Source organism: Ochotona curzoniae, unplaced genomic scaffold (assembly GCF_017591425.1).
Source record: "Ochotona curzoniae isolate NIBS_2020 unplaced genomic scaffold, NIBS_Ocur_1.0 contig_2688, whole genome shotgun sequence".
NCBI lineage: Eukaryota > Metazoa > Chordata > Mammalia > Lagomorpha > Ochotonidae > Ochotona > Ochotona curzoniae.
The window spans coordinates 24,225,754-24,238,009 of NW_024465553.1; the positions used below are offsets into that span (position 1 = coordinate 24,225,754).

Consider the following 12,256-nt stretch of genomic DNA (forward strand, 5'->3'; position numbering starts at 1 on the left):
GGAGGCACGACCACACCTGGCAAGATCATTCGAATGGGAGAGCATGGAGGAGGAGAGAAGCAGCAAGATCAAGTTCACATGAATTCATGGACAGGGAAGAGAACAGTTACCGTCCGCGTGTGCCCTTTCTCTGTTGGAGCCTGTCCAATTGTGATCTTCCTCAGGAATCTATCGTTGGTATCCAACACTACGGGAGGAAGGGAGCAAACAGCACCGCTGAGCGATAAGGCCATAAGGTTAAAGGAAGCAGCAGAGTTTTAAAGCAACAACACAAACATTAATGATCGTCCATGACATTTAATTTCAGAACTGATGGCAAACCTGGAATATGGGCTACAGTTAAGAATTGGTGTCCACCTACCATTAATGTACAGAGGTTATTTTTAAAGCATAGAGCTTTGGAGTAGCTTGGTCTATCTCTCCAGAGAATTTAAATAACTGAAATCTGGAATCTCTTTCAAATCATATTCCCTATGATAAGAAAACCAGGGGTCAGCATTGTGGTGTGCATTATGGAGTCAGCATTATATAGCATCATAACCAGTGATGCTACGTTTCCATATGGGCGCTGACATGAGACCTGGCTCCCGGCTTTCGCCTGACCCATCCCTGGCTGAAATCCAGGGAATGAACCACTGGATGGGAAAATCGCTCTGTAACTCTGACTTCCAAACAAATTAGTGAATCTTAAACAAACAAACAAAAAACCAAACAAGACACTGAAAGCAAAGCAGAGCAGCCCGCATTTGATGCACAGGATCAGAGTGGGCTGTTCTGTGGGATGAACTACTACCTTGACACATCCTCAGAAACAAGAGCCAGGCCTGGAGGAACAAGGCTGGTCTTCCCTGAGCAGGTCATGTCTATTCTGCTCTCAGAATCACTACCCAATTATATAACCTCCAAAAACACAGCAAAGAGCAATCAACAATTCAACCCTAATTCCATCTACCAGGATGTAGCACTGCTAACATTTTAGTGTATTCCCAACTTTGGTTTTGGTATGCATTGTATAACCAGAAATATATTTCAACTCTGTCTCAAGTTCCTGGCACAAGACTCCTAGGGCTCTTGGAATTTCAAGGGTAACTGGAGTGTCTTGTTATTCATAACAAATTCCCTTTGCTCACGCCTGGGCTTATGCCAATGAAGTGACTTGGAGTGAGTCTTCCAGACAGTCTCAAGTGGGACCTGCTACTCCAGGAATACCAGGTGATTAGAGGTTTGGAATTTACAGCCTCACCCACAGGTCTCCCAGAAAGGGATTAGAAGATGGGGATTAATCTCTAGAAAAACTGAAGAGGGGAAGGAGCTCTGTGATGCTATGGATTAAGTCCTGACATGGGTTGCCCGCATCCAATACTGTAGTGCTTGGATGGAATCTTCACTATTTCGTGCTTCCAACCAGCTTCCTGCTAATTCACTTGTGAGGCAGAAAATGACAGTCCAAGTACTTTGGTTCCTGTTACCCATGTGGAGACCCAGGTAGAATTCCTGGCTCTTAGGGCCAGTGCTGTGATATAACGCTGCAACGCCAGCATCCCATAGGGCTGCTGGTTCATGCCTAGGCTGCTTTATTTCCAATGAATGGCTTGTTAATGACCTGGGGAAAGTAGTAGAAGATGACCTAAGCCTTTGAATTCCTGACACCCATGTGGGAGACTGAGAAGATGTTCCTGGCTCCCGGTTTTCACCTGGTCTAGTTCTTGCCATTGTGGTCATCTGGGGAGTGAAACAGTGGATAGAGAATTTCTTTCTCTCTGTAACTGACTTTGAAATGCAATTAATCTTAAAAACACAAAATATAACAAAAAGGGAGACAGATGCACCAGTAAACCTAACAGAAGCATTTCTCCAAGTCCTGTGAGCTATTCTAGCAAATGATGAACCCAAGGACAGGGATGTGACAACTTCAATTTGCACCTGCCACTCAGAGCAATAAGTGGAGGTGGTCCTGGGGGACTGGGCCCTGAACCTGTGGGGTCACTCCAGATAGCCAGTGTTGAGTGAGTTAAATGGTGGGATGCTCTGTCAGTGTCTGCCAGAGAGCTGAACCGAATTATTGTGGAGAAAAACACAGGCCTCTAGCATCAGAAGTAAAGTACTGGGACTAGCAGTAGCTACATTCTCACCTTGGAAGCACCAGAATCCCCTATGGGCACTGGGGATTGGGTGCTCCACTTCCCTTTCAGCTCCCTACTTGGGGCCTGGGAAAGCAGGAGAGAATGGCCTAAGGCCTACAGACCCTGCTCCTGCATGGGAGAACTGGAAGAAGCTCCTGGCCCCTGCTTTCAGATCAGCTCAACTCCAGCCACTGCAGCCATTTGGGGAGTGAACTAGCAGATGCAGGGGCTGGATAGAAAGTGCAGCGTCCAGGATACAAACTGGCACCCATATGGGATCCTGGCACATACAAGGTAAGGATTTAATCACTGAGTCATGGCACCAGGACAGCCCCCTCCCAAAAATCTTAACACACACACACACACAGTCCCCAAATCAAGTATTAAAACAAAACAAACAAAAAAACAAAAAAACAAAAAAAAAAGAAAAGAAAGAAAGAAAAAGAGGAGCTTCTATTTTCAAACAAAATCAAGAACAACAAAGACTTGGGCAAAGGGCAGAAATAATTATAAGGCTCTGGATCACACAAGTCAGCTCCCACAAACACTGATGATTTAAAAAGCATTGTTGTCTCATTCAGTGTGTAAAGACACACACACATATACACACACGCAAACCCTACTGGATCAGTGAACGTTATTACATGCTTATGAAGCCACTCCTTATTTTATTTTTTAATACAATGTTCAGCTTCTTCTTCTTTTTTAAGGTTAATTAATTTTTATTTGAAAGTCAGAATTATGGGGAGGAGGAGAGGCACAGAGCGAGATCGTCTATCTGCTGGTTCACTCCTCAAATGGCTGCAATGGCCAGAGCTGAGTTGATCTGAAGCCAGGCGCCCCTTTCAGGTCTCCCATGATGGTGCAGGGTCCCAAGGCTTTGGGCCACCCTCTGCTGCTTTCCCAGGCCACAGGCAGGGAGCTGGATGGGAAGTGGAGCAGCCAGGACATGAATCAGCATCATGACATAGCATGCCAGTGCCACAGGAGAAGGCTTAGCCTATTACGGTACAGCTCTGGCCGTTGCAGTCACTCGGGGAATGAATTAAAGGACAGGAGATTTTCCTCTCTGGCTCTCCTAATCTCTGTATTTCTGCCTTTCCAATAAAAATAAAATAAATCTTAAATAAAATAAAAGTTTATTCCTTGAGGCTGGCATGATAGATCATTGGCTATCCACAAACACTGGCATCCCATATGGGTGCCAGTTTGTATCACAGCTGCTTCATTTCCCATCCAGCTTCCTACTTCTGTTCTGGGAAGGCAGCAGAGGATGGCCAAGTCCTTGGGACCCCGCACCCACAAGAGAAAGCCAGAAGAAATTGCTGGCTCTTGGCTTCAGATTGTCTCGGTTCTAACTATCACAGTCATTTGGGGAGTGAATCAACAGACAGAATATCTTTCTGTCTCTCCTTCTCTCTGTAAATCTGCCTTCCCAATAAAAAGACATCCTTAAAAAAACGTTCAACTTTATTCCTTATAAAACACACCATTGTTTAAAGCTATTGAAGCCAAAGCAGAAATCAGTGTGGTCTTAGGCATGATGTATCATCCTAAAAATGCCATTAGAACTAACAGTCAGGTAAAGCAAAATGAGCCAATGAGTCGGTCTCTGGCTACGTCCTGCCTCACAGGATGCCAACTGCTTCCCAGCAGTGATTTGTAACAGGTGGATATATTGCTGGTACACAATGACATGCTGAGCCACGTTAACTGTAGGCAGAGAAAAGCCACCTGTAGCAGGGAAGCCATGCGACTCTCCAAAACCCACTAGGTACTTCGGTCTTGAAGGCTGCCCCGTTGTTACAAGAGAATTTAATAAAATGTGCTTTTCAAAACTGATCAGGAAAGATAGAACTATAAGAAAAATGAAATCACTTTATGTCAGACAAGAGTTCTGAGAATAAAGGGCACACATGATTCAAAAAGTGATTAAACCTAATTGCTCTACTGCATGACACTAAATCTTTTTGCATAAAATGAAACTTGCAAAATGTTATTTTTGGTGTGTACATGAACTTCCTTGAATCCACCCTCATTTCAATCGGCACTGAACAGAAAGCAAAAGGTTCAGTTTAACAAAGAGAGATCTGGTCACAGCTAAGGGAGAGACAGGAAAAGAGGTGCTGAGAAAAATGTCATCCTTGCTCACGCCTTAGCCGTGGAAGTACTGACACGTCACACAATCACACCAGTTTCTGGACCTCATATGTTAATAAACTCTTTATGATCGGGAAGGGGCAAACTGTTTAAAATAAATGGTACCTCTTTGCCAAGTTATGGTCTCTGGATCAATATCCAGTCTTGCAAATCTGTTTATCTCTTCCTCGGTCAGTGTAGTGGGGTCACTCTTTTCAATGCCAAGTCTCTGAGAAGTAGGAAAGTTAAAACATAAAATGAACCACAACAGAGAAAGATAATAAACCTCGAAAAAAAATTTCACTTCCATCTCAACAGATAAAGGATATACAGAAAAATGCAATTAAAAGACAAATGTAGTTTGGTGTAAAAACTCAATGAAATCCATGCCTATGTGGGGTCTTCAAAATGTTCATGGAAAATGGGACTATGAGAAAAACCACACACAAACTCCAAAATTCTTCGGCACCAAAATGAACTTACCTTTTAATTCCATTTTTCCACACTCTTTTAGGGGCTCTGGTAGAGTCCCCTCTAGGGAATTCACATCATCTTAAACTCAGGAGGGAAAACTGAGACCCACTGGCTGAAGCCGGATACGACCTCCCACTCACACATGCATCAAGTGTTACTAACAGGCTGTTCCTGGCACAGGCCACGGGGCAATTCCTACATCCAGCCCTGAGGAGGCATAACCAAGACGTACTTCCCAGCTCACCAAACCCAAAGACGCTGGAAGGAAGAGTGGTGCACAAAGCTTTCTCAGCAAACCAAGAAGCCTGATTCAAATCACATTTTCGGGAGAACAGAAATGCACAGACAAAATCCCACCCTCCCATACTCTGTACATGGTACTGGACTTGCTCTGCCTTTTAACTGTTCCAAAAGGCACAGGCCTCTCTCCTCCACCAACCTGGGACCTTTATTCGGTGAGGTTGTGGCCCTGGCCATGTTCTGAAATAGGAGATGCTCACAAAGCATATGGCCCTTTCTCCTGACTCACACTGGGTCTGTGTGCAGCCCAGAGTTCCTTTCCTGTGCTAGAGGACTTCATTTTGGAATTTCAGATGTTTCCAGAGTGGGCTGTTCACTGCAAGCCCCGAGCAGGACACTGTCCATGGAAGTCAGCGAAGCCCTCTGCCACCAGGCTGGGGATCTGCTGCTGACAGTTTGCCCTCGTGTGAGCAACACGGTAACCCTGGACTCACTGGCTCTTTAGTACTAACTCCACAAGCAGCACCAAAGCCTTGGGCCAGTCGCTTGACTTAAAATTCTCAAGTGCCTTTTGAATTTTTTTTTCCTATTTTTTGGACTTATTTACCAGAAGAGGAGAGTGAAGACAGATACAGATGAAGATCTGCCATCTGCTAGTTCTTCCCCAAATGCCCACAATGGCCAGGACTGGGCTAGCTGAAGCCAGCAGCTGGGAGCTCAATGCTGTGTGCAGCAGGGACCCGATCACTCAAGTTACCACCTGTTGCCTCCCAGGGTGGACATGAGCAGGAAGCAGAAAGCTGGAGGGAGCACTGAGACTTGAACCCACCCAGGCACTCCAAGTCCTACGTTGCACATCAACTATAAGATGCTTGCTCCTCCTAGAAGGTTTTTTAAAAGACCCATTTAGTCTAGCCCTCCCCTCTGCCCCCTGAGAGAAAATTTCATTAGCAATGGCTCTTTCCATGGTACTCTGTCACCTTCTAGAGCACAACTCTGCTGTGAAGTAGGGAATGGTGAGGCTCCTGACTGGTACAGTGTGGCTACTAGTCAGGGTGTCCCCTGTGTTCAGGGGTTTGACCCTGAAACGTTATGTCAGTGGGTTAAGGGCTGAGACACAGTGCAACCGTCATGACTGAGGGGAAGGGCTCTGGGAATGGCTTGAATGGAGGTAAGTTACTGGGATGGCTTTATGAAGAGACATGGGGCCAACTTTGTGGCACAGTGCCATCGGTATTGGTATCCCATCTCAGAATGCTGGTTTGAGTTCTGGCTATTCTGCTTCTAATTCAGCTTCCGGCTAGTACAATAGGAAGGCAGCAGGCGATGGTCCAAGGACCTGGTCCCCTGCTACCCATGCGGGAGACCCATAACAGAGTTCCTGGTTCCTGGCTTCAGCCTGGCCCATCCCAGCCTTTGTAGCTACTTAGTGGGGGGTAAACCAGCACATAAGAGACCAATCTCTATCATTCTGTCCTTCAAATAAAAAAAACACATAAATCTTTAACTATAAAGCATAAGTATAAGGAGAATTATAAAAGCACAGAAAGGAAGTGTGCTCCCTTGCTCTCTGCTTCTGGGCATGCCAACTGGCCCTCCCTCTGCAGGGGTTCCGTCATCCCCTGCCCTTGTCCGATGCCAGACCAGCAGGCCATGATACCAGACTGTGAACTTCCAAAACTGTGAGCCGACGTAAAGCTTCTGTTATCAGTATATTTTCTCAAGTATTTTAGCTCCAGTAACAAACAACAAACATACTTGATACACAGTATTCTTGGGGGTGCAAAAACAAAATGTTAGAAACATGAAACCACTTAAAGGATTAGTCATTCTCAATGGTCAGGTCCAGAAAACAACACACATATAAAAATATTGACTAAAAAAGTGAATTAGCAAAGCGTAAGCAACGATTGAATCCGGGTAAAGGGAAGCTCTTGGCATTATTCTGGAAACATCAAAATGTGAGTTTGCAGGGGTGGGTGTCTGGAGCGGTGCTTCAGATGCCAGCTGGGATGCGGGCATCTCTTATCAGAGTGACTGGGACCAATTCTTGGCACTGACCCCGATTCCAGCTTTGGTGCAACTGCTTTGGGTCCCTGCCACCCACAAGAGACGTGGGCTGGGTTTCCAGCTCCCAATCTTGGTTTGGCCCAGTCCTGATTGTCATACAATCAGCAGATGGGAATTTTTTTCTGCCTCTCAAAATTTTAAACATACCCACACAAAATTGCAAAAAAAGCAAAAATACAGGGAGCTGACCTAATGTTGCCAATTAGTAGCACCCGGCATTTGCTGCGTGCTGACATGTGCCGTGTGGTCTGAAGAGCATATCCATGTGATTCCCTGCCCTTGAGTGTTATCCTGTAACTCACTGTTATTCCTCGCCTAGTCCTGAGCTGTCCTGACACTACAGTGTTTTCTTATGCAGAATGTCACACAGAAGCAGCACACAGCCCCTGTGGGACAGGCTGCCTTCCTGAAGCTGTAAGTCTCTCATTTCTTCTCACTGTAGTATGCCTGTGCTGCAGTTAGTCCATCCATACACCCACCGGACGACAGTGAAGCTATTCTCACGTGTTGGAGATTACTAACAGATCTGTTAAAATCACTCATGCACAGGCTCTGTGTGTGAGCATGAGTATTTGTTTTTCTTGTGTAAATACTCGGGCGTGAGATATCTCAGGTCCATGTGATAGAATGTATACTTAATGTATGCTTATGTATACATTTGTACACCTGGTTTTGTATATGATCAATGATCAAATCTCATGCAATATCAAAAATAAAGAAGAAGAGGGCTTACCTGTAACCTTCGGATTTGGATATCAGAGAACTTTCTCACTCCGTTTACGGATGGCACCAAGCGGTTAAAGAGAGCCTTAAAGAGAAGAGAAAAAGGCCTTTCAGATGAAAACTCGCTCTATTGCTGACTGCAACACTGGTGCTCAAGAGGCCAACCCCACTGGGGAGGCTCCAGCCACTTCCAGGGCTCCCCGGGATTCCTGCAGCCCGAGCACTCTACCTTGTCAGTCTGGGTCAGTTCATGGAATATCCGAGCGTCGATGGCCGCAGCCATGAGGTTATTTGCTGCGGTGATGGCATGGATGTCTCCGGTCAGGTGGAGATTAAACTACAAAAGAATGGAAGTCCTCTCAGTCCCCCAGCTGCTTCGTGCCTTTCCAGCCTTCATCCTGTTGCAACAACCTCCTCCCCATGTACAACCGGTGCGACACTGCTGGCAGCATGGCCGGCAGGGAATCATCCAACCTAGAGAACTCCTGAAGAGTAAGTGACTGGATGTCATTAGAAGCATCTCTTCCCACACACAGAACTTTGAGTATTGCCTAAAGGCCATGTCCAGAGACCGTAAATGCCACATCACCCGGCTCAAGAGCATCCTGCATTAGGGCACTCTTAGTCCTTTCTGGGGTGACTGGGAAGGGGCACAGTGGCACAGCCAACACCAGGCCTCCATGTGCCCAGCTCTGGGTGGGCACTCTGCAAATTTTCCAACATCACGTTCCCTTTGAGCACCTTGCTTAAAATGGTCACAGCCACTAAATGGTAGACTCGGAAGCTGCACTGGGCCCCAAGTCTACAGACTCAGACGCTTTCCTGTTAGGTGTTGCTTCTGCAGAAAAGTCATTTATCTACCAAAAGCCCTAAGGAAACGGGAGATGTCTAGAGGAGTGAAGATGGCAGAAAGGGTGAGATTCCACCGAATTCCGGACTTCTTTACCTCTTCCATGGGAATGACTTGGGAATAGCCACCTCCTGCAGCGCCACCTAGGGAACGGCAAGAGCAGTGACTCACATTAAGGCTGCTTCTCCAAAACTTGAAAACCACAGAAAAACACATTTTTTTTAACTGCTAGGCATATTGTTTATTTACTCTTTGCCATCATTTGGAGAGATCTGATCAAGTGTTTTCTAATTTTCTTTTACCACGCTAAAACACTGGATCCTGCTCGTGTTGAATTGTCTCTCAATTGAAATCTGAATCTAAATGACAAAACCATGAACACACAGGTACATACCTACTCATTATCCTTAAACAGGTTCCCCGTGATGCCTAACACAGTAAAAGCCCCAGCTGACAGCTACATAAAGGCAAACCTGTTCAAATTCTTACTCCTATAAAGCTACTCTTGATTTCAAAAAAGAATTATTTAAGATACCACTAATATGGAGACCACAAATCTTCTCCTAAATAGAGAACACACATTGAAATCTTGTTACATTTTCTTAGCTCATTCAGATTGCTAATCAAGGCCAATCAAAACTGTGTGTGGGTCCAGCACTATGGTGTAGCAGCCTCATCCTCTCCACATGCCAGTTTTAGCCCCAGCTGCTCTGCTTCTGATCCACTTCCTTGCTGATGGCTTGGGAAGGCAGCAGGGGACGGCCCAGCGCCATGAGCTCTGGTACCACATAGGAGTCTCAGACTTCTGGTTTCCAGCCTTGAATCCGCCCAGCTCTGCCTATTGCAACCATCTGGGGGAGTAAATCAGTGGATGAAAGATCCTTCTCTCTCTATAACTCTGAATTTCAAGTAGTATTCTTCTCCGCAGCAAGATCTCTAAAGCAGAATCCAGTGACCATCCCCCATCCCTGGGTACTGATGTAATGTGATCCCCCACCCAGAAATACAGGAGAAAAAGAAAAAAAAAATTGAAACATTTGTCCTATCTACCTTTCTCTATGCTTGGACCCTTCCCACCCTAGTCAGAGGTCTACATGGGCATGCACCTCTCTCAACTATGTAAGCAACATTAAAAATAAAATCATTCTTTTAAATGTGGAGGTCCACACTGTCATTGAGATGAACATCCACGTGGGTACAGATACTGCATTTGTGAGGCAGAGATCCCAATATAAAGCGATGTGCAATAAGAGGAAATGGAGACCAGATGAAAAGGCTTATTCTGCAGTGGAGGAGGATTCTAAGGACAAAAATCAAGAGCAGACCTCCAGGCAAGATTGCAAAGGTGTGTCCCATGTCAGCACGGCAGTAACGGGCACAGCAGGCACCGAGTGAGAAAGCTAACTCCAGGACCCTGCAATCACTCATTAAAATCATGCTAACTGAAAGACCAGGTTTACAGCACTATAGCAATCAAAACCTCACAGTCAAGGTGGTTTCTGATAGCATGTCTTCACCTAAGCAGAAGCAGAACAGGACAGCTGTGTTGATGATAATCGTTTACACACGGGGCCCCTATGGTACTTAGTAATGTCGTCTTTGACTGTTGAAGTCCCACTGCTATGACCTTACATTGGAGAGTGAAGGAAAATATCCAGAAACCGCTATGTGCTATACCTGGCACAAGCACGCGCGCAGAAGAATAAGTAAGAACTTCTCTTATTCCTAGCAGGGTCTTATTCCTAGACGTCTGTTGGGTCTTTTTCTCTGAGTGTCAGCATGATGGTCAGTAACTATGATCATCTTCCTTGGCATTGTGACAGTTGACTAGGAGGGTTTCAAGTCCCTATAGCTACATAATGATAGTCACAAATAGTGCCAGCATGAGCTAGCGTGAATGGAGGAAAGGCCTTCATGGGCAGCAGTCCTGTGGGACAGTGAGGAGAGGCCATTCCTGGGCTCTGAGACTGTGAGAAACCCCGTAAGCCCTAAGGCGGGTGCCCTCTGGCCACCCTCATACCTTTGATTCCGAAGGTGGGCCCCTGGGAGGGCTGCCGCACACACGCAAAGACGTTCTGGTGCAGATGGGCGCCGAGAGCCTGCACCAGGCCGATGGTGGTCGTGCTCTTCCCTTCTCCCAGGGGAGTGGGAGTTATTCTGTAGGAAAGAAGCAAAAGGGGACAAGGTTTATTTCCCTGTAGGTGTGAGCTGCTCTGGATCAACAAGTCCCATCTAGCTCTCCAGTGTCCTAATCCAAGTAAGGAGAAACGCGAAAAGCCCTGAAAGAAATCTTGGCCAGGAATCCCAGCTACAACTTCTTTACAAACAAAAACAAAACAAAAAAACAAGCCCTTTAAATTGAAAAACTGACCTCTGTACTTTGGCTGTTCTCACAGTAAGGAATAATTATTTTACCCTATAGACAAACACTGCTATCATTTTAGTTTCTCAATCTCTAAAATTTAGCCAGCCATATTTTATTTCTGAAGGACTATAGTCTGCTTCCCAGGGTAGTTCCAAGGATCTAATAAGAACAACTGTCAATGCTAAAACCAAATTAGAGGGACTTTCACCTTCATGAGAACATGCTAAGTGCAAATGCAAAAACTCTGCTAGCGATAATAATGAAGATGCATATTAAGATTCAACTGGCAGGGGCAGGTAGTTTGGCAAAGCAGTTAGGCTTTGGGATGCCTGTGTGCCATTTCAGAGTGCCTGGATTTGAGTCTCCCAACTCTAGCTTCTGAATGCACACCCTCAGAGGCAGCGGTGACGGCTCAAGTCATTGAGACCCCGTCATCCACATGGAAGCTCTCAACTGAGTTCCTGGCTCCCAGCTTCAACTCCAGCCATTACAGGCTTTGGGGGAAATAACCAGCAGATGGGAGCACACGCTCTTTCTCTGACTTTCAAATAAATATGAATTAAGCAATAATGCGGAAGAGTCTCTTGGCAAAATGAGTCTTATACCATACCCCGTCACCACCACGTATTTCCCATCGGGCTGGTGCTTCAGGCGTTCCAGCGTCGACAGCCGCACCTTGGCCTTGGTGTCGCCGTATAATTCTACCTCTTCAGAGAGCAGACCAATTTCTCGGGCCAGGTTACCAATGAGTTTTGGTGTGCAAGATCGTGAAATATCAATGTCACTTAAAAAAAAAAAAAAACAAAACCAAAAGTCAGTCTCCATCTTTATGCACAGAATTTAATCAGCTAAGCTCACACGCACCCCACCCCACCTCGGATGCTGCCCACAGACAGAGCTCACATGGGCCCACCACAGTCATCATCGGCTCAGACCAACCATTCACAGAAGTTTCCACGGGGGAACTTTAGCTTTACCTTGGCACAGGTGTTCTGAGGTTAAGGCTGTTGTACTGAATCGCCCACTTTCCTGACTGAAACTTCTCCAGAAAACGCTTCGCACTTTCCACTGTGCTCTAAACAAAATGACGGCCATGAGACTAAGAAGGGGTGGCTAGTAATAACCTTCCCCCAGCTCCAAACCCTAGGCTATCTCAGTCCAGTCAGGAGATGATCAGCTGCAATTCCCAAGCACTCAAATGGTTCAGTCCTAAGCACAAGAATGCGGGCATGCAAACTATTTAGGGCTGCTTGCATGTGGCGTGGGGAGGGG

General features: G+C 45.9%; 1 protein-coding gene across 1 annotated transcript in view; it reads right to left on the reverse strand.

The window, feature by feature from the left end:
* MTHFD1 (methylenetetrahydrofolate dehydrogenase, cyclohydrolase and formyltetrahydrofolate synthetase 1) overlaps positions 1 to 12,256 on the reverse strand; it is a 63,331-nt gene that overhangs the window by 16,199 nt on the left and 34,876 nt on the right. Inside the window, exons 10-17 of the mRNA XM_040975464.1 lie at positions 11,962 to 12,059; positions 11,595 to 11,768; positions 10,640 to 10,776; positions 8,716 to 8,762; positions 7,999 to 8,106; positions 7,780 to 7,854; positions 4,389 to 4,491; positions 111 to 187 (exon numbers count right to left, since the gene is read on the reverse strand). Coding sequence (XP_040831398.1) covers positions 111 to 187; positions 4,389 to 4,491; positions 7,780 to 7,854; positions 7,999 to 8,106; positions 8,716 to 8,762; positions 10,640 to 10,776; positions 11,595 to 11,768; positions 11,962 to 12,059 — 819 coding nt within the window. The remainder of the gene's footprint in view (positions 1 to 110; positions 188 to 4,388; positions 4,492 to 7,779; positions 7,855 to 7,998; positions 8,107 to 8,715; positions 8,763 to 10,639; positions 10,777 to 11,594; positions 11,769 to 11,961; positions 12,060 to 12,256) is intronic.